At 50.4% G+C, this 26688-nt stretch overlaps 15 protein-coding genes across 15 annotated transcripts; 9 read left to right on the top strand and 6 right to left on the bottom strand.

Annotated features, from left to right (window-relative positions):
- Positions 1-720: 720 nt before the first annotated feature.
- On the top strand, positions 721-1450 carry M438DRAFT_375002 (uncharacterized protein; the record flags this gene model as incomplete). The annotated part of the gene is made up of 2 exons (XM_029908540.1): positions 721-1063; positions 1113-1450. 2 exons carry the CDS (start codon positions 721-723, stop codon positions 1448-1450), a joined length of 681 nt encoding a protein of 226 aa, XP_029760226.1.
- A 562-nt stretch (positions 1451-2012) lies between these two features.
- M438DRAFT_335753 (putative metallo-beta-lactamase domain protein) lies at positions 2013-2966 on the top strand (the record flags this gene model as incomplete). Its single annotated transcript, XM_029903834.1, has 2 exons — positions 2013-2539; positions 2588-2966. 2 exons carry the CDS (start codon positions 2013-2015, stop codon positions 2964-2966), a joined length of 906 nt encoding a protein of 301 aa, XP_029760225.1.
- Positions 2967-2986: 20 nt separating this feature from the next.
- M438DRAFT_375000 (uncharacterized protein) lies at positions 2987-4154 on the bottom strand (the record flags this gene model as incomplete). Its single annotated transcript, XM_029908539.1, has 3 exons — positions 2987-3183; positions 3237-3779; positions 4106-4154. The coding sequence occupies 3 exons, from the start codon at positions 4152-4154 to the stop codon at positions 2987-2989; spliced, it is 789 nt and encodes a 262-aa protein (XP_029760224.1).
- A 504-nt stretch (positions 4155-4658) lies between these two features.
- M438DRAFT_406123 (uncharacterized protein) lies at positions 4659-5976 on the top strand (the record flags this gene model as incomplete). The annotated part of the gene is made up of 3 exons (XM_029909820.1): positions 4659-4872; positions 4923-4992; positions 5045-5976. The coding sequence occupies 3 exons, from the start codon at positions 4659-4661 to the stop codon at positions 5823-5825; spliced, it is 1065 nt and encodes a 354-aa protein (XP_029760223.1). The 3' UTR covers positions 5826-5976.
- Positions 5977-6091: 115 nt separating this feature from the next.
- On the top strand, positions 6092-8519 carry M438DRAFT_27360 (tetracycline 6-hydroxylase protein). The gene is made up of 2 exons (XM_029900647.1): positions 6092-6112; positions 6309-8519. The coding sequence occupies exon 2, from the start codon at positions 6527-6529 to the stop codon at positions 8465-8467; it is 1941 nt and encodes a 646-aa protein (XP_029760222.1). The 5' UTR covers positions 6092-6112; positions 6309-6526; the 3' UTR covers positions 8468-8519.
- On the bottom strand, positions 8262-10169 carry M438DRAFT_346114 (SET domain-containing protein RMS1). The gene has a single exon (XM_029905598.1). It carries the CDS (start codon positions 10008-10010, stop codon positions 8571-8573), a length of 1440 nt encoding a protein of 479 aa, XP_029760221.1. The 5' UTR covers positions 10011-10169; the 3' UTR covers positions 8262-8570.
- A 167-nt stretch (positions 10170-10336) lies between these two features.
- On the bottom strand, positions 10337-12695 carry M438DRAFT_406120 (uncharacterized protein; the record flags this gene model as incomplete). The annotated part of the gene is made up of 3 exons (XM_029909819.1): positions 10337-12468; positions 12521-12619; positions 12674-12695. The coding sequence occupies 3 exons, from the start codon at positions 12693-12695 to the stop codon at positions 10475-10477; spliced, it is 2115 nt and encodes a 704-aa protein (XP_029760220.1). The 3' UTR covers positions 10337-10474.
- Positions 12696-12895: 200 nt separating this feature from the next.
- Positions 12896-14302, top strand: M438DRAFT_374996 (GPI transamidase-like protein component PIG-U; the record flags this gene model as incomplete). Its single annotated transcript, XM_029908538.1, has 3 exons — positions 12896-13037; positions 13102-14007; positions 14064-14302. The coding sequence occupies 3 exons, from the start codon at positions 12896-12898 to the stop codon at positions 14300-14302; spliced, it is 1287 nt and encodes a 428-aa protein (XP_029760219.1).
- Positions 14303-14649: 347 nt separating this feature from the next.
- M438DRAFT_355850 (3-deoxy-7-phosphoheptulonate synthase) lies at positions 14650-15941 on the bottom strand (the record flags this gene model as incomplete). Its single annotated transcript, XM_029907062.1, has 3 exons — positions 14650-14932; positions 15001-15839; positions 15933-15941. The coding sequence occupies 3 exons, from the start codon at positions 15939-15941 to the stop codon at positions 14650-14652; spliced, it is 1131 nt and encodes a 376-aa protein (XP_029760218.1).
- Positions 15942-16432: 491 nt separating this feature from the next.
- M438DRAFT_365841 (putative 4-hydroxyphenylpyruvate dioxygenase) lies at positions 16433-17800 on the top strand. The gene is made up of 2 exons (XM_029907830.1): positions 16433-16900; positions 16953-17800. The coding sequence occupies exons 1-2, from the start codon at positions 16511-16513 to the stop codon at positions 17613-17615; spliced, it is 1053 nt and encodes a 350-aa protein (XP_029760217.1). The 5' UTR covers positions 16433-16510; the 3' UTR covers positions 17616-17800.
- A 198-nt stretch (positions 17801-17998) lies between these two features.
- M438DRAFT_406116 (uncharacterized protein) lies at positions 17999-19148 on the bottom strand (the record flags this gene model as incomplete). Its single annotated transcript, XM_029909818.1, has 3 exons — positions 17999-18552; positions 18610-18860; positions 18970-19148. The coding sequence occupies 3 exons, from the start codon at positions 19146-19148 to the stop codon at positions 17999-18001; spliced, it is 984 nt and encodes a 327-aa protein (XP_029760216.1).
- A 1618-nt stretch (positions 19149-20766) lies between these two features.
- Positions 20767-21968, top strand: M438DRAFT_346108 (NAD(P)-binding protein). The gene has a single exon (XM_029905597.1). It carries the CDS (start codon positions 20859-20861, stop codon positions 21780-21782), a length of 924 nt encoding a protein of 307 aa, XP_029760215.1. The 5' UTR covers positions 20767-20858; the 3' UTR covers positions 21783-21968.
- A 219-nt stretch (positions 21969-22187) lies between these two features.
- Positions 22188-23623, bottom strand: M438DRAFT_365837 (putative hydroxyacyl-CoA dehydrogenase). Its single transcript, XM_029907828.1, has 3 exons — positions 23043-23623; positions 22599-22983; positions 22188-22546 (listed from the first exon to the last, which is right to left on the bottom strand). Exons 1-3 carry the CDS (start codon positions 23301-23303, stop codon positions 22254-22256), a joined length of 939 nt encoding a protein of 312 aa, XP_029760214.1. The 5' UTR covers positions 23304-23623; the 3' UTR covers positions 22188-22253.
- Positions 23624-24172: 549 nt separating this feature from the next.
- On the top strand, positions 24173-25324 carry M438DRAFT_319902 (NAD(P)-binding protein). The gene is made up of 2 exons (XM_029902855.1): positions 24173-24455; positions 24510-25324. The coding sequence occupies exons 1-2, from the start codon at positions 24282-24284 to the stop codon at positions 25242-25244; spliced, it is 909 nt and encodes a 302-aa protein (XP_029760213.1). The 5' UTR covers positions 24173-24281; the 3' UTR covers positions 25245-25324.
- A 289-nt stretch (positions 25325-25613) lies between these two features.
- Positions 25614-26315, top strand: M438DRAFT_380653 (uncharacterized protein; the record flags this gene model as incomplete). The annotated part of the gene is made up of 1 exon (XM_029908889.1): positions 25614-26315. A coding segment is annotated over exon 1 (387 nt), but the record flags the coding sequence as incomplete, so codon positions are not given.
- Between the last annotated feature and the right edge of the window lie 373 nt (positions 26316-26688).

Below are 26688 nucleotides of genomic sequence, written 5' to 3'. Positions count from 1 at the left end.
TCGGCCTGTAAGGACTGTTGTCGAAGATAGGTGACCCAACCAGCCGAAATGAAAAAGGGAAAAGAAAGAAAACAGGGTGACAGTAGGATACCAGGGCAAAACGGTAGAAGAGAGCGTGGTGGAATTGACAATTACACGCGCGAGTCCCGAGCCTCCCCCTGATACCGCAACTTAGACAATTAACGCCCGTTGCATCTTCGAACCGTGATTCGTCAAGGGTCTGAATGTGGCCCAAGCTCTTCCCTGGGCGCTCTCTTGGAAGCATTTCGACTTCTTCCACAACCAGCAGAACCAAATCTCGCGCGCCGTGCGGGCCACGCGGCACCATGTGAATACGCCGTGTATACGACCACACATCCTACCTGCTTCCTAGCTGTCACATCATCCACCAGTCTCAAGGGCATGTGCTCTCTCAACCTCGTAGGTCTTGTCTGTCACCACGTGAACCACATCACTTCTAGAAAAACGCGTATGGAAAGAACGTTTCGAACACAGGGGTGGTTCGGAGCGACGCCACTGCCCGACGTACATAGCCGACGGGTCGGCTGCCCAATTGTTGTCCATCATCTAACTTGGGCCAATGCCCGCCCATATAACTGCCATGGCGGGAGGATCCCTCCTTTCCTACCTGTGCTGCCAGCTTATAGGGGCGAGGCTTGAACAGCCTTTCTGCACTCGACTAATCCTGCTATCCAACTTGTCACTTCGTTCCAAAGTCTCATGTCGCGTGAGCAAGAAGCCTTGCCGTACTGGCTTGTCAACGTCCCGGCGAATCAGAGGCCTACCGAATGTCCAGATTTCTTAGCAGACGCCAACGAGAAGGATAAACAGATTCTCGCAACGCCGGATTCTGACTACCGCCGTCTCTCATGGCCGGAGGTCCAGGATCTGATACGGAAGAATCGGATTGACTTGTTCCAACGAGTGCCGAGTGATTTACGCCGATACAAGGGCTACACTGCGAAGCTGAAGAAAGAACATGGCTCAGTCGTGAGCTTTGTCTTGAGCGAAAGACTGAGATGGCAAGATTTAGTGCCTCGGGGAGAACCCTTCAGCAACCCAGGTGAGAAAATTACTATTGAAACGTGTTTCGCTGTTAACACCAGGTCTAGACGATACCAAAATCCTGTTCAACGACTGGCCTTATGGTATCGACACAAGAATCGTGCATCTCGTTGTTTGGGTCAAATTTCCGTTCGAAGAAGATCCTGTTACCGGCGATTTGACCGATTCGGCCAGAAAACAAGTCGACTCGTATGTTGAGAAGACTTTCAGAGCACGAGTTGGCTCTGAAAACTGCATCTGGTTCAAGAATTGGGCCAGTTTGAAGTCCATTCATGCAGTGGAGCATTTCCATGTTATGCTTTTCGATCCAGACATAGATTTCGTGGAGCACGTCACCAACAACGATGTGCCGCTGGTCGATAAGATTGGGATCAACGACTTTTGAGGTACCTGATTCTTACATAGCAGATTGTGGTCAACGACGACCCGCTTGACAGAGGCTCGTCAAACCGTTTGGGCTACTCGGAATTCGGGTCCGAACTGTGATGTACATGGGGTGACCCTGTCTGACATTGGATATTCACTACATCCCTACTTGAGCTACTTCCACGAAACAACCGTGGTCGGCAATGTTCGGATTGATCTTCATGTGTACCACTTTCTGTCATGTTGATCTCTTATCGTCACCTTCTTCCTTCTACATCGAGCTTTCATCATGCACTCGAAAATGAATCTTCCATCAGCTCACGCAAGCATGCCCTCCCAAACTCGCGCGTCAAGTCTCACACGACTGAAACAAAACATCTCGTATACGAATCTCAGCATGATCTTTGATCTACCGTATCAAACTTCCGGCTGGCCGAAGCCCCGCTTCTACCATGTGGGGTCTTCTGAAGTAGGGCGATCAGGTGAGGTCTGAGTATTGAGTAGAACCACCGTGGACAGACAACATCACTCCTTCCTTCCCTCTACACGACTAGTGATCAATGCAAAGAGCTCCGGACATAATGCCACTACAAACACATATCCACATCTCAAGCGAAAAGGGCTTGTCAAGTATCACCACCTTGATTGTCGGCAGCAAGAGCGCTGTTTTAATCGACGCTCCCTTCCTGATCCCCGATGCCAAATCTGTAGTTCAATGGATCAAAGACACGACATCCGTTCCGTTGAAAGCAGTCTTTGCAACTCATCATCACCCAGACCACTTCTTCTCCGCCAATCCGATTCTAGAAGCATTTCCCAAGGCGAGATTTCTAGCAGCACCATATGTTCGTGCGGCCATCGATCGCGAATATGAGGAAAAGGTCAAGTACTGGCCTGAGGTAATGGGCAAGGAGATGGTGCCTGAGAAGCCTAGGAAGCCGGATGTGTTTGAGCATAGCTTCTTTGTGCTTGATGGTGATGAGGGGTCGCCGATTTGCTTGCTTGGACCTGTCCAAGGTGATTCGGTGGATCAGACGTTGTTTTGGTTACCGTCAGAGAAGACGGTGGTCTGTGGCGATGTGATTTATGCTAGAAGCACGCATGTTTGGTGAGTTTCTCGGATCGATATTACGTATCAAGTCTGACATCGAATCAGGGCTGCCGAGATAGAAACGCCGCAGATCTTGTACGCCTGGCAAAAATCGCTCAATCTAATCGCATCGTTGAACGCCACCAAGATCATACCAGGTCATCTGGAAAGGGGCTGGGAGATGGATGGTCAGGCGGATCTGGAACACACTCGCAAGTATCTCCAGCTCTTCGACGACCTCATTCAGAATGCTTCGGAGAAGTACAAGGTCGAAGCGCTGTATCAGAAGTTCAAGGAGGCTTTCCCCAGAGCAGATAAGAACCTTGACTTCTTTCTCGGTCAACTGAGTAACGCCTTTGGAGAAGGAGGGCAGAAGTGGGAGGAGAACAGACATCATAATGTCGACCAGCGTACTCAGGAGCAGCTGGAAGGCTTCATTATCTGATGCAGTGATGCGCCACTGTATCACATGACGGTAGCATTCTGCCATGCGCCATCCCATCCAGACCAAGGCCAGCCTTCTGGAAGAGTAGAAAACGGAGGCAATGTATACTGCTCTCGGCAATGACCTTCATCCTTGCACTGCAAGTCGCAGAGTCCAAACACCTTGCAGTAGCAGATCTCTGCATTCGGACAAAAGACAGCTTCTTTACCAAATATGACTGTTCGTTCAAGTCAGTATATATCTCTATACTCGTAACATAGGCTTTCTCACTGTGCCATGAGTACTCCAGAACTCGCCCGCTATGGCCATCTTCCAAGTCAGTCTCGAGCAACCAACGTCTGTATCTCTCATATTCCTCTCTGGGTCGCTGCAAGATAGTCGCTTTTGAAACGGCGAATTGAGCACAGCAGCTCACACCAATGCTCTCCGGGATGGGTGCATCAGGGAATAGCTCTTTGAACGCAGCAGCATACACCTGGTCGGCATGAGTCTCACTAGTGATCTCATCGGCAGGGTGGTCCAAAGGATGTATCTCGTGAGGACATCCGAGTGTCCACGCGCAGCGAAGATTGACATAACCTTGCTCAAGGATGTAAGTTAGCTGCAGCCTTGACAATGTGCGTGCACCATCGTAGAGCGGATCATCGTTGTGCCATTGATAGCGCTCAGCGTGCAAGAAGATTGCGATATCTGGAAGGGACGAATAATTGTCAATGATGTAAGTCAGGTAGGTCATGCCTTCCCGGCCTTTGTTCTGCGGGACTGAGAGTGCGGCGTCGGGTTGATCAGCAACGAATATGTTATGATGCCAATCTGAAAAGAGCGATGGTAACCACGTTGTGTTGTCGCGGGTTTGCGAGGCAACTACAGTTCCGATGCTCGGCTCAGATATGCTTTTCTGCACATTTGATGCTTGGTCGTCCTCGTGGTTGATCGGCTCCTCGAGAAGCGGATGCGATAAACGGATGTGGTAGAGATAGTAAGTTACTGCTAGGAGAGAAATGCTGGCACCAAGCAATCGATACAGAGGCTTCATAGCGAACGACAAATCCAGAGAGATGATTAATGAACCGGGCAAGAGAGAGGAAGAGAGGGAGAACCAAGAAGTCACCGACTACTGAGAAGGAAGCCTTACCAACAAGAAGCCACAATTAAGAGGCACAGCTGCGGCCTCGTATAGCGATCCATCGCGTTCCAGCACCGCGGAAAGTGTCGGCCATGCCCTTTGTGAAACTCATGCGACTAGTCGGACCCGTCTACGCCTAGGATAAAGCGATGCATTCATGTGACATTTTACATCTGTCGAGTCAGGTTGCTGCGAGTTTGCCGCTGTGCGACGTGTTGTCGTTTGTATGTATGCAGCTAAGCGCTGGGGCGATTCTCCTGCCAGGATGCCCACCCTCTCTAGGCGCCGATGGTGCATCACGTAAACAGTTCTATGCGACATTTCGGTATTACAAACAAGACTTTGCTGCATCAAATCGCAATGATTGCTTTCAAATTTAGATATAACAATTTAACTTGCATATGTTGACATGTCGAAGGCCCTGTCCAGATGAAGTGCAGCATCAGCGCAGGGTTGATGCGTTCATACAGATGTTGGTCGGCATTTGCAAGCGCGTGCTGGCCTGGGCTCAAGCAGCCTATAACCTGCTCGACTGTCTAGGAAATATCCATCTCACTGTGATCACGATGGACATGTTTCGTGATACCTTCGTCGACTTAACAGGGTCTCTCCTTGACAGATTATTCGAAAAAGGATGTGCTGACAAGCAACACGCTCTGAGGACGGTAAATGCTGAACACATATTAAGGGAACCCAACATATTCCGACGAGATGTCTGTACAGATGCTTTCGGAACGGGATGGTCATCAAATACTTGCACACCTGGGAACACACTCTGCTGTAAGTTGTTCTGTCCAAAAGTGCTGGGAACCTGCCTGACCGATATGCAGGTGTCAAGGACAATGCATCGATGCCGACATGTTCTCAGCACCTGGGCATTGGCTGGTGTTGTACAGCAGAGTGAGATTCACTACGATGATATACCTTCCGAACCAAGCTGACAACTGTGTAGAGGAGGCTGCTACGCTGACTTGAGCTCTTCGTGTGGACAACCTGGAGCGGTAAGCTGCACCGAATTGGGAGAGGGAGTTGACGAGGCCTGCTGCCCAAGATACACCACCTGTGCGAAAGGCTACAACGCAACCGAGTCTTTCGTTCGTTGTGATATCCGATCCACATCACTAGCAGATATAGCTGCGTCTTCAACGGCCTTGAGTGGTGCTTCAACCCAGACGAGTACTTCAAGTGTCGCGAGCTCGACCAGCTCATCCTCAACGACATCAACCAGCATTTCAGTCAGTACATCGACAGATTCGTCCACTACTACATCAGCATCATCGTCGAGCGCGACACTTCCAAGCACATCTTCGGTAGTCATGACACCCACTCCCAACGCATTACCAAAAGCAGAGCCGTCACAGAACGTATCGTCCAGCTCTTCCACAACACCATCCTCACAACCCACCGGCATATTACTCTCCACCGGCGAGATCGCCGGAATCGTGGTTGCGTCAGCGGGTGGTGTTCTGCTCTTGGTGGCCTTGAGTTGGGTACTGCGTAGGCGTAGTCGCTCTAGGAGAAAGAAGTTTGCAATGCCGACAACACCGATGACCCCTTCATTCAGTAGAGATTCGAAACGTGCGAGTCCGATCATGCTTCAATCGCAACACGGATTCTCGGAGTTGTCCGCAAGTGCTGATCCTGTTGAGCTGCAGAGTACAAGATGGAGTCGTAAGCAGGTTCGACCTAATAAGCATGTTTCTGTTGCTGGAACATGGGAGTTGGGCAGTTGAGCAGAGAGCGACCAGACAGTCTTCATCTTACTAGTTTTTAGGCGTGAGCGTTGGCGGAGGCATGTATTCAAGCAGTAGTCGCAATGTCAAACAATATCATCCACAAGTCTTCAGGCTTTAGTAACGTTTAATGACGATGTCACCATTGTCTCGACGCGTTGGGGAGGTTGAGGAAGGAGGTTGGGCCTGGCGCGACGCGTGACGTGCGAACTCGCGACTTCTTCATCTTCATCAGCCACGTGACCAAGAACCTCCATCGACGACATCGATTTACTCTCATTTCATCGGTACTGAATAATCACACACCCAGAGTGTCTCTCTACAACAGACATGTCCAAGAAACGGAAAAGTCACAAGTGAACACGATCCGCGGGTGCAAGCCGAAGCGGGGCCTAGAGGGGAGATCAACTGCACCCGAGGTCGATACAAGAACCCATGATCCGTCATTACCACAACTGAGTGAAGTCACTAATCGTCAAATAGTGACAGAACTACCGCGAGTGAGGCCGTGAATGACTGAAACACTGTCCGTACGTGAAAACCGAAGTGAGGGACGCTGAGGAGTGAAGATTCGCCCGAGGTCAACTCACTGTCTCATCGAGCTAAGGGATGACAACCATTGAACGATAGCTCGATAAAACCGGCACACAACAGACAGCAATTGAGAGCGACTCATCATCCGACATCCCGTCCACAGCGTAATGTCGGTCTTACAATTCAATCTGAACGGCTTCGTGCCTGGCGACCCTCATGATCTCTACCGTGTCCACCAAGAAACCGCCGAGATCGCAAACAATGTCCCGCAAGAAGTCGACGTCCTCATCATTGGCTCTGGTCCAGCTGGTCTGGCTCTAGCAGCACAGCTATCTCTCTTTCCAAGCATCACCACAAGAATCATTGAACAAAAGGCTGAACGACTAATCCTAGGCCAAGCCGATGGCCTCCAAGTCCGAAGCATCGAAATGTTCGAAGCATATGGCTTCAGCGAAAGAGTCCTCAAGGAAGCGTACTACATCAACGAAACCACCTTCTGGAAGCCTGACGAGCAGCAACCGGACCGCATCGTGAGAAGTGGCAGGATTAAGGATACTGTAGACGATCTCTCCGAGTTCCCGCACGTCATCCTCAATCAGGCGAGAGTTCATGACTTCTTCCTTGATGTCATGCTCATGTCGCCGACAAGATTGCAACCGAGCTATTCACGCAAACTCAAGCAGCTCAGCCTTCAACCAGCACAGGGCAACTCCTCGCACGCTACGTCCTCCGTGCAAGTTCAACTCGAGAGAACAGACTCCAGCCACGAGGGCGAAGTCGAGGATGTACGTGCTCGCTACGTCGTAGGCTGTGATGGAGCCCGCAGTGCCGTCCGTCAAGCCCTCGGTCTCAAGCTGGAAGGCGACTCCGCAAACCAAGCTTGGGGTGTCATGGACGTACTTGCTGTAACCGACTTCCCAGACTGGAGGACCAAGGTTGCAATCCACTCCGCGACACAAGGCAGCATCTTGATCATCCCCAGAGAAGGAGGTTACCTTGTGCGCCTCTACATTGAACTCGACAAGCTCGACGCCAACGAACGTATCGCAAACAAGAAGATTACCGCCGACAAGCTCATCGAGACCGCACAGCGCATCTTCCATCCTTATGCTTTGGATGTCAAAGAAGTAGTCTGGCACTCTGTCTACGAGATTGGCCAGCGCCTGTGTACCAGATTCGACAACCTCACTCCGGAGACCGCTACAACAGAATCCCCAAACATCTTTATCGCAGGCGACGCATGCCACACCCACAGCCCTAAAGCAGGTCAAGGCATGAATGTCAGCATGCAAGATGGCTACAATCTAGGCTGGAAGCTCGCCTCCGTGCTCAATGGAATCTCTAACCCGGCCATCCTCCACACCTACTCCGCCGAACGTCAAAAAGTCGCTCAAGACCTCATCAACTTTGACCGAGAGATTGCTTCAATGTTTAGCGCCAGACCCAAGAGCCATGCCAAAGACACAGAGGGAGTCGACCCTGCTGAATTCCAAAAGTACTTTGTCAAGCAGGGCCTCTTCATGGCTGGACTGGGCACAGCTTACTCGACTTCTGCTATCACCGCTGGATCAGAGCATCAACACCTGGCCAAAGGTTTCCCCATCGGCATGAGATTGCACTCTTCTCCAGTCATAAGATTGGCAGATGCAAAGCCGATCCAACTAGGTCATGTGGTAAAAGCAGATGGAAGATGGAGAGTCTTCGTCTTCGCATCAGCCGAGGATCCCGCTTCGACCTCGTCAAGCTTCCACTTGGCCTGCGAATCCCTGACCGAGCTTGTCAACAAGGTCAACCCTACTGGTGCTGATATCGACTCCGTCATCGATGTCAGAGGTATTCTGCAGCAGGGCCATGCTTCACTGAACATCAACCACATGCCTGCTATCGTGTGGCCGCAAAAGGGAAAGTATGGACTCAGAGATTACGAAAAGGTCTTCTGTGCTGAAGATGTGGATGGACATAGGGATATCTTTAATGCTAGGGATATCGATCGCAGAGGCTGTATCGTGGTCGTACGACCTGACCAGTACGTCGCCAACGTTCTGCCGTTGTGCGATCATGATGGTTTGTCAAGGTTCTTCGGAGGTTTCATGTTTGCAAGGGATTGAGATTGTGTCGGACAATGCTACATAGCTAGCAAGATCAAACCATGTATTATAGCGCCCAAAAAGTCCATTGAGAGAAAACTCTTTATGACCCGAAAACACACATCTACCTCTTTTGTCTCTTAGCACTGCGGCCTTCCTCCTCTTCTTGCACAGGCTTGTACTTTTCCAATTGTGCAGGGATAAATGCCTTGGCTTCCTTCAACAGCTGCTTCTCTCCCAGACGAACAGATACGGCCATCCTGTGCCTTCCCTCCAGATCAGTGTTCTTCAACAGCTGCTCATCCTGCTCAACGGTGGTGCCGTATTGAGCCAGTCTAGCAGGAACAACCGCATCCATGATCTCGAAGAAAGTGTGCTTCAGCTGTCTACGCTGTACCTTGTTGGGTCCCTTGTCGAGGTTGATTCCCATTGCAGGAGCGATGACTTGGCAAACTTGCTCTTCCAGTTCTTCAGGGAAGCCGACGAATTTTGCTGGGTGGGTGTTGATGCCAGTGTCATCGGGCTCTCCCGAGTCGCGCTCGAGAACAAAGCCCTCTTCCATTTCATCCTCGTCCAGCGCACCCTTCTTGCCAGTAAATCTCTTGTCGATGGTGCTGGAGATGATCTCCCAAGGTACCTCGACAACATCGTATCTTGAGTGCTTTGCTGAGGTATAGCCGTAACGACGCAGGAGATCGCAGTTTGGTAGTGGGCCGTAGTAGTTGAGAACTTCCTCGCCAGCCTTGATCTCTCTCAGCGAAGTCATAGTCAATGTGTCTTCGCCGTGGTTCAGGTGGGCGTTGAACTCTGCGTCGGCGTTGAGCATGTCGGCCATGGGAACCATACCCATAGCTTGAGTGCCTTCCAAGTCTTGGACCCAACCTTCCTGCTCATCATCTTCGTCTTCCTCGTTGTTCTCCAAGTCGAAAGCGTAGGCCATGATGATACTGCCCATGCGGTGTGCAAGCTCGACAATCTGTTCATCAGACAACTTCTGAGCACCAGCAGAGTAGAAGACATCCTCATGGGCCTTGACGACGGGCAGGACCTTTGTCTTGAACATTTCATCGGCAGACTCTTTGCCGACTTTGTCCTTGACAGCACTAGCTTGCAGCTCGTTGAGTTCGCTTTGGCCCCAGAACATAAGAGTATCGAACGAGTTAGGCAAAACTTCGAAGTAAGTCTTCCAAGCAGAGTTGTCACCCTGCAGATACTCGTACACCATAACCATAATCAGATCCAACCAGGGATCAGGCATGCTCAAGCTCTCCTCTTCATCGTCTCCATCAGCCATACCATCATCACCATCAGCATCCAAGTTCTTCAGACCAGTAAAAATACTTGGCAACTTTTTCGAAAGCTCCGAGTTCTCGACACTGATGACACTCTTTCTCGGGATTGTGAAGAGGTCTGTTTCGGCGGGGATGTCTGAAGTGGCGATGATACCTCTTCCGGCACCTCTGTCCCGCAGGTCGGTGAGTTGAAGTCTAGAATCATATGTGGCTCCAGATTGAGATTTGAACCAATTCAGGAAGACATCGGATTTTGCTTGGAAGTCGGCCATTTTTGCGAATAAAGCTTTCTGGATTTGTGAAGTGGAAGTGGTTTCGTGATTCGGTCCCACGAGATAGTGCGTGATATAATGAGAGTATGTATTGAATATCCAGTAGGCTCGAACAGTTGGTACGTATTTCAAAGATGTGGGAATTGCACAAAGGTTGATGAAGAAACCAACTCGAGGTCGAGGCGCAAAATGTTTTTGCAGGCAAACAATGCTCAACGGAGAAAACGCCGCAAAGTCCGAGCGTGTTTGGCAGGCACGACCACGATGTAAAAATATATCATGATTCTTCACACTTGGTCGCACTTGATCGATGAGGTGAAACAATTGGTTTGATGAATAGATGTCATTTTTGTTCCACTTTTGCCTATACAAACGCCGGATATCTGATCACAATGAAGAACCTTCGCCAAAGAAGAAAGACAACCGATATAGTCCACACCAAAACACCTTGCTCATGCACAAAACTAGTTCTTGGCCTGTACCTTTTCGATCTTTCTTCTCTTTCCTCTCAGCTTCTCGGCCTCTGCGTCCTTCTTTGCATTCGAGTATTGCATCTTCTCGAAGATCTTGCGCTTGCGACGACTCATCATCATCTTTTGGCGGTCGGTCTCTTCCTGTGCCTCCTTGCGTTGGCGCGAGATGGCCTTTTGTGCCTTCTCGGCCTCCTTCTTGCGCAAAGCCTTGGCGGGCGTGGCACCAGCATCAGCTGTGAGCGAACGACCCTCAGCCTCGGCGGCAAGCTCGCGCTGGTGGCGAGTGGCCTCATCCTCGGACTCATCCTCCTCTTCGTCCTCGGTGAAACCACCGAACTCTTCGTCCTTTGTGGCCTCTTCCTCCTCATCCTCGTCATCGTCTGATCCTGCAAGCTCAACGTCCATACCTTCGCCGCTGACGACTTCCTTGCCGCCTTGTTGCAACAGTTTAGATTCCAGGTTGCGAGCCTCGTCATCTCCACGAACACCCTCAACCTCCTCGCCATCTGAGCCGGCATCCTCGTCGGCCATCTCCTCGTCTGACTCGGCCTCGGCAGCCAATGCCTCGCCTTCGTGCTCCTGCTCGGCCAATGACTTCGTAGGATCGTACTCGCCTTGCTTGGGCTTGACCCAAGGGGAAAGATGGGGAGGAAGCGTGGCTCCGGGGGCGTAAAGGTCGGATCTCAACAGCTTGCCTGCGTTAATGCAATCCCAGACCCACTGGGGCTGGATGTAGATACGTCCAGGGACACGCTCGCCAGGTCTCAAGCGCTTTGATGCGTTGGCGGCAGCGGTCTCCTCGTCCTCGACAGGCATAGCGGGAAGAGGCAGGTTAGGGCGGTCAACGATTTGGTGAGTGATGCGGCGGTCAGCTTCGTCGGAAGTGTAAGCACCCTCACCCAAAACAGTGTCCCATGCTACACGCTTGCAACCAAAGGCACGGAGAATGAATTCCAGAGGGTGACGGGGGGTCTCGCGAGAAAGGTAGATGGTGAAGGGCTCGAAAAGGTTGGCTGCTGTTGATGCGGAAACGGTAGGTTGGTGCAAAACATCCGACTCGGGGTCGAGAGGGGCAGGGAACGAGTCGAGTTCTCCATCTTGTCTGTCCTCCTCTTCTTGGTCCTGGGGGTTTGAGGAGGGGTTCTCCTGGGCTGTCATGTACGAGCTTGTAGGCTCCTCTCCAGAAGGCAGTTCCAAGAGCTTGTCAGCCTCGGCTTGAGCAGTGGCGGAAACCTGCTTGGGGGTAGCAGCGGGCTGCTCGACCTTGTTGTCCAGAGCACCAGCAACGTTGCGACCCTCAATGGCGAAGGCGGCCAACTCAGCACCGTGCTCATCGGCCTTGGCGTCGAACTTGGGAGGGTAGACCAGACCAAGGCTGGTGTAGAGCCTGTAGTTGACGAATCCGAGAAGAGTAGTGTAGAATTGGACAAAGGTGCCCATGATACGGAAGTCGACGTCGCCAGTAACGCGCTGGACGAACTTGTAGGGAACGAGCCACAAAATGTCCTGGCCCTGAATGGTGGCCTGGTAGTAGATACCCTTGATGGACAGGAAACTCTTGCGCAGGCTGTTGCTACGGATCAAGTAGTGCTCGAACTCGTGGGTGAGACGTTGGCAGAGCTGGATGGTCTTGGGCGGCACGGTTTCGGTCGAGGGGAGGTTGGCGAAGAGGAAGAGCATACTGAGACAGTCATCGAGATCACGGAGGGCGTCAACGAAGGTAGGGTAGCGCTCCTTGATGATGTGGTCGAGGGTCATCTTAGGAGTGAGGTTCTTCTCCATGCGGTTTGCGTCGGAGACCTCATTTCTGCCGAGGGCACGACCGATCTTCTTGGCCAGAGCCTTGTGGTCGCGGAACTTGTTGAGGAGGGGCTCATGGAGCAGGTATTGGATGTCGCGCGTGTAGTAGAAAGTGGTGGCTTGGTTCGCGCCTTGTGAGCCCTTTGCGGCCTTCTTCTTATTGCGCGGCTCGCGGGGGTAAATTCCTGCATTCGAGTTCAGATGATGGCAATTCTAGACAGTCGGAAGAGAGCATACCCTTGAAGATACACAAGCGACGGAAGTCAGGCAGTGAAATCTGCAGTTTGCGCACAGCCTGGGTACGAGTGATGTAGTTTTTGGCCGCGCCCTTCTGGCCTGGGCATAGTCAGTATTTCGAGTAAAAAGAGCAGCGACAGCATCTCTACGCACCTCTTCTCTGAATTTTGGCCATGATGAATGCGACAGAAAATACACAAATGGATGGTCAAACTGGAAGGCGCAACCATCAACTTTTTTCCCAGACACTTTCAGACGACGCCGTTCACCGCCCGGATTCTGCCGCTTTGTCCCCGATCAGCCAAGATTGCGGAGAGCGGCTGACCCCCGAGAGGCTCGAGGATTGGACATTGATCTCCTGCAAATCGATCCGCCATGTCGACGTCGACGTACGACCATGTGCTCTTTGCTTCGGCTGCCTCTGTACGGTTGTCGCTGGCATGGGCATTTCCAGGTCTGCCAGACCTCCTCAGCGGGCGTGTTGAGTTATCCACCCCCGTGACAGGCTTCAAGAGATGTATGCGCCGGCCAGTTCCTCCGGACCAGACATAAACAGAAGCTGAATTGTTATTCCGCTACAGTGCAAGAGGGCCTCTTCCTATACAACCATGGCTTGTCTCCATACGACGGTGGTGTCTTCCACCAGGCACCTCTACTCCTACCACTCTTCTCGCTCCTCCCCGACCCGGCACGCTATCCTCTGGTGACCGTCTTGCTGTACACATTGGTCGACCTCGCGAGCGCATACGCTTTGATGCAGATATTTGCTTCCGGCCAATCCTACGCTTCTCGCTTCTTCACATCATCCCGCGAGTCGCAACGCTGGTCGTCCTCTGCTGTCGCTGCCGCACACCTCTTCAACCCCTTTGTCGTCCTGACATGTCTGGCTCGCTCTACAAATGTCTTTGGAAACCTGTTCATACTTGTCTCTGTACTCAAGGCTTGTCGCGGCGCCGCCTTCGGTTCCGCCTTCGCTCTGGCCCTGGCGTCATACATGTCATTGCATCCCTTGCTGCTACTGCCCCCCCTAGCCGTTCTGTGCTACGATTCATCCATCATGCGCAATAAGAACGTTTCAAGAGATGGGAGGAGCTCGGCACTTGTTCCCTTTGCTGCCAAGTACACTGCCGTATTCGCAGTCGCCATTGCCATCTTGTTCGCATTATCCTATGCTTTGACTGGAAACTGGTCCTTCATTTCCTCCGTTTATGCTTCCCGACTTTTGCTGCCAGACTTGACACCCAATGTTGGCCTTTGGTGGTACTTCTTTATCGAAATCTTCGACTCCTTCCGTAACTTCTTCCTTGGCGTCTTCTGGCTACACATGGTCTCGTACTCGCCTGCTCTCACCATCCGTCTTCGCGATCAACCTCTAGCGGCTGTTGTACTTATGTGCGGTATCTTTGCCATCTTTCAACCATACGCCAATGTTGGCGATGCAGGATTTTGGCTTTCCTTGCTCTCCATGTATGGTCATGTTCACGAACGTGAGTACCACACAACATGTCTTTACCCCTGAATTTGGCTAATCTCTCAACACAAGTTTCACGATACGCCTTCCCTGCAATCAGTGCTCTGATCTATACCACTTTGTTAGGACCCGCATTCTACTACCTCTGGGTCTACGCCGGCAGTGGAAACGCCAACTTCTTCTACGCCATCACTCTCGTCTGGAGTCTGGCGCTGTCAGTGATCCTGGCCGATATGCTCTATGCCATCATCAGAGACGAATGGGAGAAAGAGCGACCTGAGATGAAGGGCAAAGAAGCCAGGCAAATATGATAGATCAAGGCACTGTCTATTTCAAGCACATGCTGAGATAGGAGCATCAGTATAGTAAAAAGCATTTTCTACACACTGGAAAGTCCACTAGTCGCTGTGCATCACCCAAGCCTCCCTTCGAAGATAGAGAGTGTAGAAATCATGCTCTTCGTGACCAAATCCACTTCAGCCCTGAGCGCAATCTCAAGACATCACGCGCAATGGAGAGTAAAAGGGAGGAAGATCAAGTGTGAAGAATAAAATGACAACTTTTGTTTCCATGTTTAAAATGGCCTGTTATATCCCTCTCATATCATATCATCATATTACGCATCTCAAAAAGACAAAGATTGAAGATGGCATGGCATTTAAGCGGAGCCGTTTGTGGCGGCGTGCTTTCTTCTCTTCTGGACGGCGTCGGCCAACTCGGCCAGGACGCTCTCGGTGTCTTCCCAGCCGATACATGCGTCGGTGATGGAGACGGCGTACTTGAGGCCGGACTTTCCTTCCTTGGGCATCTTCTGGCTGCCCTCGTTGATGTGTGATTCGATCATGACACTCATGATTGCGTCTTCGCCGGCAGCGATTTGGGTAGCGAGTTCGTGGGCAACCTTGGGCTGGTTCTTGTGGTTCTTCTCGGAGTTGCCGTGGCTGTGATGTTTGTGTCAGTATGGATGGTTTCCTTGATCTCCATCTGTGAAGGGTTATGTGAGACGTACCTGCAGTCGACCATGAGTCTGGGCTTGGTGTAGCCAATCTTCTGCAGCTTTTCCTTTGACTCTTGAATGTCCTTGGGGTGGTAGTTGGTACCCTTCTTTCCACCTCTGAGAATGACGAAGCAGTCGTCGTTACCAGCGGTACCGACAATGGCGACGTTGCCGGGCTTGGTAACCGACAAGAAGTGGTGAGGGTTCTTGACAGCGCCAATAGCGTCAATGGCGACATCCAGAGTACCGTCGGTGCCGTTCTTGAAACCAACGGGGAAGGACAAACCGGAGGCAAGCTCGCGATGGACCTGAGACTCGGTAGTGCGAGCGCCAATGGCGCCGAGAGACAGAAGGTCGGCGGTGTACTGAGGAGTAATAGTATCCAGCATCTCGCTGGCAATGGGCATGCCTCTCTCGGTCAGGTCGAGGTAGAGCTGTCTCGAAACACGAAGACCCCTGTTAATGTTGAAGCTGTCGTCAAGATCGGGGTCGTTGATCAAACCCTTCCAGCCAACAGTGGTACGAGGCTTCTCGAGGTAGGCGCGCATAATAATGACCAACTCATCCTCGTACTTCTCCTTCAAGGTGGAAAGCTTGTCGCAGTACTCGAGGGCAGCCTTGGGATCGTGAAGCGAGCAAGGGCCAATGACGACCAAGAGTCTGTTTCTCTCGTCCTTGCCCTGGACAACATCTGAAGCCTCGTTACGACCCTTGAGCACAGTGTCTTTTGACTTTTGCGATTGTCCAATTTCGTGCTGAAGAAGATCGGGAGCGGTAAGAGGGGTCATGCCACGAATGCGCCAGTTCTCACTGCTGCTGCGGTCGCCCACCGAGGCGTTCTCCATGAAGAACTGCATACCACGTCAATCATTGTTCCCACTCGCTTTGTCGCGACGCTTGCGAAGTCGCGGGGCAACATGTTGGGGAAGGCATGAAACACTTACTTTGGACATGATGTGTGTTTGTGAAGCAAATCAATGTGTGTACTCAAGCAAAATCAAAGGACAGCAAATTGGGGTATCAAGAGACGGAGGAGGTAAAACGATATGGTAGAGTATGCGAAAGGAAGAAGGAACAATAGCAAACATGTTCGTGAGTCAATTGTCACTCTGCGCCAGCTGTCGGGCCGAACAAGCCACAGCATAACCTTCACCAACCTCGTGATTCGCTCAGTCTAGATTTGATGACCACCGGTATCGCTGCGAGACAAATGCCTGCTTCCAAATGCCATCCTTTCGAAACTCCCATCTGTTTGCTACTTCGCGACTTGTCACTTGTGATTGAGCACAAATGCTGACATCTGGTTCGTCCAATTTTTACGAACGAAACAAAAAAGTCTGATCTACGTCATCAACCCTGATGTCACACCAATTGCGGGGAGTTGAGGTGGTGATATGGAGCACTTTCGATGCATATGTAATGATGAGAGCGTAACAGCGGGTCACACGCCCCGTCAAGTATATCAATTGTCACTTTGCCATCCTTCTTCCATCCATCAGAAATTCATCTCGTGAAACCCACCATGTCGCTCACAAATGCATCCCTCAGAAATCTGCCCGTCTGTTATGCCAGTGTCTCGATTGGCTGCAGAGAGGAACACACGCTTCCCAAGAAGCTGGAAGCCATCTCTCAAGCCGGTTTCACTGCTATTGAGCTCGGATTCCCGGATCTCCTCGCCTTTGCCTCGACTTACATGAAGAAAGAGGTTGGAGCATATGACTATGACGACTTAGTCATTTCCGCAAAGGTCGTGAAGGCCATGTGCGAGGCAAAGAAGTTGAAGGTCCTGATCCTTCAGCCTTTCGCCAACTTCGAGGGTTGGCAAGAAGGAAGCGAGGAGAGAAAGGATGCCTTTACTCGTGCAGAAGGCTGGATCAGGATCATGGAAGCTGTCGGAACAGATATGCTGCAGGTGAGAAGGCTTCAAATCGACATCTGAAGGACAGCATTTAACAACATTCTAGGTCGGTTCTTCAGATACCCCGGCTGAGAAGATTGGCACCGATCGCAGCCGCTTTGTCAAAGACCTCCAAGAACTCGCCGACATGCTCGCAAAGAAGAACTTCCGTATGGCATATGAGAACTGGTGCTGGTCAACACACGCCCCCACTTGGAAAGACGTTTGGGACATTGTACAAAAGGTCGATCGTCCCAACGTCGGACTCTGTCTTGATACTTTCCAGAGCGCCGGCTATGAATGGGCAGACCCCACTACCGAGTCTGGCTTGGTAGACAAGCCCAAAGACCAATTGGAAAAGGACTGGAAGGAGTCACTCGATGAGCTCGCACGCACAGTCCCCGGAGACAAGGTCTACTTCCTCCAGATCAGCGACGCCTACAAGCCCAAGCAGCCTTTCAGCAAAGACGTTGACGAGTCCGGTACTCGTCCTAGAGGTCGCTGGAGCCACGACTTCAGACCTGTCCCCTTCCAAGGATATCTGCCAGTCGTTGATTTCACCAAGGCCGTCCTGAAAACAGGCTTCCGCGGCTACTTCTCATACGAGGTCTTCGATGGCGGTCCGGACGGAAAGGGCAAGGACTACGAGCTGAACGATTTCGCCAACGAAGCAATGATTACGCAGTGGAAGCTTGTTCAGGCATGTGTTGAGGATGAAGAAGTGGTATAATGGAACATGATGAACATGATGAATGAATAGTATGTACAACCACCAGGAAAATGATTTTAATGTAAAGGCTCCGCCATACATGCTTTGTTCAGTCGAGTCGGATCAAATCAAACATCTCTTCAGTCAAGATGCAGAAAAGCGGCTTGGTATTGCTCTGCAGCTATTTGTACGATGAATCCAATCCCATTGCTCCGCAATGCCTGACCCGCTCCTACGCGAAAACGAGATCCCCTCACAACTCATCCTGGTTATTCCACTACTGTATGACGTTTGACATACCGCTCAAAATAGCAAGGTAGTCAGCAACATCCTTCTCCTGGCCCATTTGTCAAAATCAACACACCTCTCATGGGATCCTATTGCGCTTGAGCATGATGAACCTGTTATGACGTCTGAACACGAAGGGGAGCAGGGATGGTAAGTGTGCCTCCGCGTGGTTGTGGGATAACGTATGCCCAATTGGACACAGGGATCCAAGTGGATGGGATGCCATTCAAGATGGAAGGGGCAGGAGGGACCGAAGATAGGGGTTGACTGGGACGCTGGGCGTGAACAATAGGAGCGACAACAATCGGATGAATGATAGGGGTGGTTGCGGTAGGAATAAGAGAAGTCAGAGCCTGCTGGATGACAGGGGCGACCGCGGCCTGATTGACGATAGGCGGGTTGGCAGACTGACTGGAAGCAGCAAGAACGGAGGGAGTGGTGAAGTTGGAAACAGTGCCAGGTTGATCCAGAGCAGGAGCATTACCAGGTGGGTTGGCAACAGGAGCGCTGACCTGCTGATTGAAGACAGGAGCGGTGGTAGGCTGGTTCGAAACAGAAGGGATAGCAGGGCCGGCAACAACGATCGGATTGGCAGCAGCGGGAGCCACGGCAGGGGCAACACCGGCAGGAGCGCGTTGGGCATCTAAACAATCCCCCCTAGTCAGTAACCCTGCCACGATATCAAGAAACCTAAAGTCTGCTGTGACATTACAGTACAGAAACATACCACAAGGAGGTTTGTTGCCCCACCCGCAAGGAGCACATCTACATCTTGTAGACGTATCAGTAGGAACGAAGCAGATCTGGGGACCCCTCGGACTGTTGGCACAGCTGGTACAAGCAATAGAAGCTTGCACACCAGAAACCTCATGGATCTGGCCAGCCTTGTCGTGTTTGTTCAACTTCTTCAACGCCCATTTTGCCTTTGCGTGGCTGGGGGTTTGGGTGATACGGATGAGAGAATCCCATTCTTGCTGACTGCAAGAGTAGTATGCGTTGACAGCTACTGGACGTCTTAGGTTTGGGAGTTGCCTATTTACGTGTGTGAGACCGTGACCAATGTTCCAGGAAATATTTGATATCTTACAGTATCGGTTGAGGGCCGGGAGCAGCGACAGCCTGATGCTGCTGGGCAGTAGAGTTGTTGGCCATCGGTTGTTGTTGATAGCGAGACCGAGAGTGTTGTTCAGGAGAGAAAGAAAAGAAAGCAAGACAGAAGTCTGGTCTCTGGAATAGTGTGCAGATGCCGAGTACTCTCGGAGTCATGCCATACTGTTCTATTTGAGTCCTGTCCTCGACTTTCGAATAACATCCCCGAGTACGGTGAGTGTTGCCGCGTGCAACCTCAATTCGAGGTCAACAGCGAGACTTCTAATTTGCCTAGACATATTCTGTAGCGCGATCTCTCGAACAATGCCTTTTTGTATCGTAAAGTAAGCTATTAAAGAGACTTACTCGTGGCCTGTCCAAAGAAATAAATACAATCATCTTATGCTGCATATCAGAACAAGCATAAATGCCTACAGAACAACGAGGAACAATTGATCTTGACCAGCCTCTTACGTTCTGTGTCACAGCGATTGAGTAGGTAATTTCTGTCTCGTCAAACGGGAATCAATCCCATAGCATAACGAGATGTAGGCTCACAATCTGGAATGTGCATATCGTCGATAGGATGTTATCACGAATCCAGAGGACAGAGACTTGAAACTCGAGACTCGAATTGCGTATCTTCTTTCTAGAATTGAGACCAGAGAATGACATACAGAAGATTGAACGAGCAGAAGCATACATTTGGAGAGGCGATCAGCTTGTATAGGGCCTTGTATAAGGCTTTGGCTACTCATCCTGATGAACCCCTTTTCGTCTAGCCCAAGCAATTTAGCTTATCGACGCGAGTATGTGGTCAACCGCCAGTCTGATCATCAAGTTGGTCGTTAGACAGAAAGCCGAGGAGATATCATACTTCCTCCATTCCTAGACATTAGAACGTGTTGACACAAAAGCTGCATAAGGCGAGGGCACACCTTGAGGGGGAAAGCTTTCTTGACACTAACAGCGTGCCACTAAGCTGTGATCTGCTCTTCTGGCTCTGGTGTACAATTGATATCCCTCTCAGTCACATTCGCTCTGCCTTTCTTAACATTCGTGATGTGTTCGCGGAGCTCTGCTATGAATTGCTTAGCAAGACCGCTGTCGGTGAAAGTGTCTTCGGCTAGCACGATCAATGTCTTGGACCGAACGATACGGATTTGGACGGCGCCGTCAACTAGATCGTATCCGGTCATGGTGTCGCCATCAATAGGCTGCTCTATGAAGGCATCAAAGCGCGTTTGATCTGCAGCGGCGATAGTGTCTCTCATGTTGAGCATGGCGGCGATTGCTGTGAATTTTGCTGCTGTAGATGTGGGTTCGACTGTGACAGACCGGTTCGATACTGAGTGCCCACACGATTTGAACTGGAAAGAGCGATTCTTTAGTAGGCCCTGGATTGTCAAAAACATCCATTTCGTTGAGTCGCGAAGGATTGGGAATGGAGCACGTGAAGCAGTCATCTGACTTGCACATTTACATGTGTGCTTCACGGTTGAGTTGGAGACGGCCGTAACAAGGCTGCGGTCATTTCGCCTCCTGCATATCGATCAGATAGTATTTATCTCTGCCTATAGTAATTTCATGACTCTCTTTTCATGGCATGATGTCGCCAGAACATGAGGCTCGAAATAAGCCAGAGTCTGAATCGTTGGTTAAACTTCGGAAGGACTTCGTTTGATCCTTCAAACTGCGAGCCGGCGTCTCACATGCCGCTTCGCATCATCGTGCATCAAGATGCCGAACAATCGGAACAACAGTCTCTCCATTTGGAAGGTTGAGGTAGGTATTGTATGAACAGAGCTGTGAATAAAGATCAATAGAAGACCTTGACCTTCGTCGTGAATCGCCATCAAACAATTCAAAACTCAAATACAATCAGCCATGTCTAAAGGGATCCTCATCACCGGTGCGACGGGCAAACAAGGCGGCGCGACCATTGACGCCCTCATCAGCTCTCCGTCGCACAGCTCCGACTTCACCATTCTAGCTGTGACCCGTAACCCATCTTCAGCATCAGCAACGGCCTTGCAAAACAAATCACCAGCCATCAAGCTTGTCACTGGCGACCTCAACGACGTGCCTGGCATCTTCAATGCCGCCGAAGCAATCCACAAACCAATCCATGGAGTTTTCAGCGTTCAAACTTTCGCTGGCCAGGGTCAAAGTGTCGACACAGAAGAGAAGCAAGGTAAAGCTTTGATTGATGAGGCTTTGAAACGCGGTGTCAACCACTTCGTCTACACTTCTGTGGACCGTGGCGGCGACAAGTCCTTGGACAACCCAACCAACATCCCTCATTTCCGCAGCAAACACAACATCGAGCGTCACCTTGTCGATAGCGCAAAAGGCACAAACATGTCGTACACCATCCTACGGCCCACAGCCTTCATGGACAATTGGGTCCCCGGCTTCATGGGCAAGATGTTTGGAGCCATGTGGACGTCAGCCCTTGCACCGGATCGCAAACTCCAACTCATCAGCACCAAAGACATCGGCTTCTTCGCTGCTCAAGCTTTCCGCAACCCCGATCGTTTCAACAACCGCGCCGTCAGTCTTGCGGGTGACGAACTCACTTTCGCTGAGGCTAGCAAGGTTTGGCAGGACACTGTGGGCTATGGAGCACCTGCAACATATTCGTTCATGGGTGGTGGCTTGATGTGGGCTGTTAAGGAGTTGGGTACGATGTTCAGATGGTTCGAGACCGACGGATACCAAGTCGATATCCCGGCTCTCAAGAAGGAGCATCCTGGCTTGCAGACACTAGGCGATTGGATTGAGAAGGAAAGTGCTTTCAAGAAGCAGTAGGCGGGTTACGAGAGAGCCTCTAAATGAAACAGAATTGCAACGATTTATGGGTCGAAGCTTGTGTCTACTGATCAAAATATCGAGGCTGTTTACTCCGAGCAGGAGCGCCGCAACATCATCAAGCAAAATTAGGAAGATGTAAAAAACTCATTTTCAATCTCGAGGCTGATCTATGATCGTTACGACGTCTTGAAAGAGTCCTCAATCTGGCTGTATGGTGGAAGCTACTGCAAACAGGACAAGGAAACCGCCAGCATCTCTAGATAGCAATACGTATACTACTCGCACAGGCTAGCGTATCATGAAAGTCCTTGGTCGCATCCTATCTGTAGACCGTACGTGATACACAACATTCCGCGCTGACTCGCGCGCAAATGTAAGGGGGTTGTCCTTACTAATAGTATAGGGAGGAGAAATGGCTCTGTAGACTCCTGTCTCAAATCTAGTCGATATACATGTATTCATTTAGATTCACTTTTCAAGTCTCAAGATCTCGACCAAAAGCCTATCACGTTCCGCTTCAAGGAATTGAACATCCTTGCCTTTCAACTCTTCGCCAACACTTGTACTAAGAGCGTCCAAACTCTCCTTGTTGAATTCAAAGGCATGATCCTGCATGTCCTTGAGCCACACCTCAGTAGCGGGACCCAGATGTTCTAACAGATGCCTGAAACCATCAGTGCCACCGCCGCCTCCCATGGCGTTCGCGAGCAGGGGACCTGTCAGTGCCCACCGGGGGCCGAGGCTGTTGGTGACGCAAGCATCTGTACTATTGTTAGTACACTCTATAGCAGAAATGTTGCTTCCATTGCTCACCAAGATCTTCCGCTGAAATTATGCCTCTGCTTACCAAAGAGTAGGCTTCACTGCACAGTGCTGCCTGCAACCGATTGGCAGCAAAACCAGGCACTTCTTGATGCAAGACCACAGGTCTTTTGTTCAGAGACTTGTAGAATTGGACTGCTGTTTCAACGCTTGATTTCTCGGTCTTCGGATTTGGGACAATCTCGACCAAAGGCATCAGATGAGGTGGATTGAAGGGATGTCCGATAAGGATTCTACCAGGATTGTTTGTGCATTTCCCGATGAACTTTGAACTTGGGAGGCCGGAGGACGAAGAAGCGATTACGATGTCAGGACGTGTTGCTGCATCAATCTCGGCCAGCAGACTCGTTTTGATTTCAATCTTCTCTGGCGCATTCTATAGCACGATTCTAGTAAGCTTGAAGCACCGGCATATCGAGGAACCACGTTGATTACCTCTTGAATGAAGTCTACTTTGGAGTAATGGTCCTTGAGACTGGTGCCGACGAATTGGTAGTTATCAAGTGATGCGCCAGATTTCAGGCCGATCTTTTTCAAGTCTGGCCAGATATTCTGAAGATACTTGTTGAGCTTCTTCTCGGAGCCTGATGCCGGATCAGAGACAACAACGCGTAGACCATTAGCGAGAAAAAGTCCGGTCCACGAAGCTCCAATGACTCCAGTTCCGACGACACCAACAGTTCGAATAGCAGACATGGTATAGATGTGCTCAAAGCTGGGTTCAAGCGATACCACGAACTGATGCTTTTATACTCTGGTAGTCAATATTCAGCCTCGGCTGTTCGGTACAGCAACGGTCAAGCATGACGCAGGTCCTGTGCTTCTTGTTTGAGGATATAGTAGATCCGGCGTGGGATCAGTGTATTCCTGTGCGTCGAAAAGACCGAGCAGTGCGTTGAGCTCGTGAACAGTTGATGCTGTTGCTTGTCAACTACTCTATACCGTAGCGCTCTGCGTCGCTGCATCAGTGCCATGTTTCTAGCTTGTCCATGAGGGTCAAAAGACCGAAACACTGGAGATGAACTCGTGACTCCCACACGGTATGAGCCGCTTCGGCACAACGATTGAATTGTACGATGTTGTTCTCGAGAGCAGAGGGAAGAACCAAGCCGCAGGTGAAAGATGTTGATAAGTCTGGTTGATACCTAGGGAACGCTCGAATGTTCTCTAGCTTCATGGCACCTGTCCTCTAGAACACCCACCCCATCATTGACTTATGCTGTATTACAAAGTATCTCATTGAACCAGGTTCCTTCATCCTCTGTAATCTCGTTCTTCGCGAAGAAGAAGTTGCTCCGTCTCACAGGTTTGGAAGAAATCCATCCGCTTTGATTTCTTGGTTTGTCATTCGGCTTTCGTTTTCTGCATGCGTCGCGAGTAGAAGGTGCGAAGCGCGACCGTTCCTTCCTACACCTCAGGTCAGCAATGAGTGCTTGGAACGGGCTTGGTACAATGTTGAGCCGACGCTCCTGCTGTGTAGAGATGTCAGCAAGCACAACACATCAGAGCAGGGATAGCTATACTCCATGCATGTAAGATGAGACCACCAGGTGAGTAGGTGTATATAAGGACTGCAATGGAGAAGGGGAAGTTGTTTCTTTTCAACAATCAACTTCAGCAACAAACACTATCGTCAGCTCTTCAAGCAACTAAATCAATTTTCATCATATCAAGATGTCTAAGCTCATTACCGTTTTTGGCGCTACTGGCAACCAAGGTGGCTCTGTCATCAAGCACATCCTCGCCGACCCCCAACTCTCCTCTAAATTCAAGGTCAGAGGTATCACTCGTGATGTCAACAAGCCCGCTGCCAAAGCTCTCGCAGAGCAAGGAGTCGAGCTGGTCACTGTAAGTCTTCATCTTCTAAGCACCAAATACATCTGAAACTAACACATCCCACAGGCGGACCTCAACGACAAGTCCTCAGTCGCCAAAGCAATCAAAGGCTCCCACACAGTCTTCCTCGTGACAAACTACTGGGAAACCGCCAACCCAGACACCGAACGCACCCAAGGCATCAACGTCGCCTCGGCCGCCAAAGACGAACGAATCTCCCACCTCATCTTCTCCTCCCTCATCAACGTCACCGAAACAACCAATGGAAAACTCCCCCACGTCCCTCACTTCGACTGCAAAGCCGATGTCGAAAAGTACATCCGCGGTACGGGAGTCCCTTGCACTTTCATCCTTCCAGGCTACTTCATGTCCAATTTCAGCCAAATGTTCAACAGAGGCGAAGATGGCGTTTACAATTTCGCCCTCCCCATCAGCGAGAATGCGAAATTCCCTCTCTTCGATGTCGCGGAAGATACTGGAAAATTCACCAATGCCATTCTCAAGAACGCTGAAAAGTTGAATGGTAAACGAGTGTTGGCTGCCACTGCTTACTACACTCCCAGGCAAATTGTTGCGGACTTTGAACAAGCTAGTGGCAATAAGATGAGGTATATTCAGATTTCTGGAGAGCAGTTCAAATCGTATTTGCCCGAGTTTATGGCCGAGGAGATGTTGGAGAATCATGTTTTGCTTGATACTGAAGGGTATTATGGTGGTGAGGGTTTGGAGGAGAGTTTGGAATTGTTGGAGAGTAAGCCTGTTACTTGGAAGCAATTTGTAGAGAAGAGTGGTGTTTGGTAAAGAGTCTGAGGTGTTACACTTCTTCGGTCTGTCTTTTCTGAGGGAATTATCTAGGTAATGAGCAAAAAATAATAATCAAGTACTTGTGTCTTGCATTTTTGGTCATCACTTGTCCTCTTCAAACCAAATGGTCACGATCGTGGCACAGCGATGTCTTGCACAAGACTACGAAGAATCGATGATATGTACTGACGGCCTTTGGTAAGCCAGCGTATGGAAGCTCAACATCGTTGTTACATCCATATTATTATCGTCAAACATTGAAACAACAAGAAAAGTATTGTCGAAGAAACGGATTTCCTGAATGTATTTCATAACTGCTTCTTTCAAATTCCTTACTCCAACTCCAAGCAAGATGACAAGAACATAGTGGTGTGGGGGGAGGAAAAATGGTAAACTCAAGAAAATCGTGCAGACTCAAAGGAGGGTGGTAGTCCGATTCTCAAATCAGTTCTGTGTGGTGCTGATTGATGGCTGAAAGCTGCATGCTTCCTGAAGCATTGTCTAACAGGCTTTTCGCATCTCGGCAAGGTTGGCGTCCTACGGTCTAGTGAGTATCTCAGTCTGAGTGCAGTAATTGTGAAGGTTGTCAGCAGGTCCGGAATCAAAGAGTATGAACATCACCGTTGAAAGTATCCAAGTCATATCGGAGAGGCCAGCGCTCCGTGTTGTGTACTACAAGCGATGTTTAGCAATCCTCGTCGAATGGTGTACTTAGCTGAAAATTTCCAGAGAGCAAGAGAAGTTCCAGAGATCAACTCATCTTCTACGCTTCTTGTTCTTAATGTTGTTTCGCTTGTCGATCTCCTGCTGCTCTTGTCGCTCTTTCTCCTGCTCTTCGATAGCCCTTTGGGCTTTAGCCTTCAACTCTTTATCCTTTTTACAGCCTTTGCAGCGCCATCCTTCTCTGTCCCTATAGGCACAGGTGTGAAGCAGGCAAGGGATCAAGTGTGCCTTGCAGTGGTGGAACGGGTCATCGACGAATCGACAGTTACCAGACTTGCCATACCACTGGGGGCAATGATGATTAAAGCGTGCAAACTTTGGCTTCTTCTGGTTGTTTTTGGACATGGCGGTAGATGTCAGTGTGTGATGGGGAGAAGTTGTGGTACTGACCGAGTTCTGGATGTAGGTAGGTTTGGTGGAGAGCGAAGAACTGTAGATTGGATCAAGAAGAAATACGCAGCTTCTGAATGAGTAATAAGGAGTCGGCCTGGCTGGATAATGTCCGGTATCTGTGTTGTTCGAGAGCTTATTGATGATGAGAAGAGCACAAGTTAGGGGGCTCGAGGTCCATTAAATATCAAAAGTCGACACCTCGAGCACCTACCACTCACACAAGAGAGAACAAGGCCCATGTTGCGGAAACAAAGGCCTCCACGGTATACCACAAGGGCCTCAGACATTGGACAATGTCAATGTGTTCTGCCCCAATGAACTAAAC

This window comes from Aureobasidium pullulans, assembly GCF_000721785.1.
Source record: "Aureobasidium pullulans EXF-150 unplaced genomic scaffold scaffold_10, whole genome shotgun sequence".
In the NCBI taxonomy this organism is placed as follows: Eukaryota; Fungi; Ascomycota; class Dothideomycetes; order Dothideales; family Saccotheciaceae; genus Aureobasidium; species Aureobasidium pullulans.
Note: the sequence above shows the minus strand (reverse complement) of the source record. Positions and strands in the feature narration are given on the sequence as shown.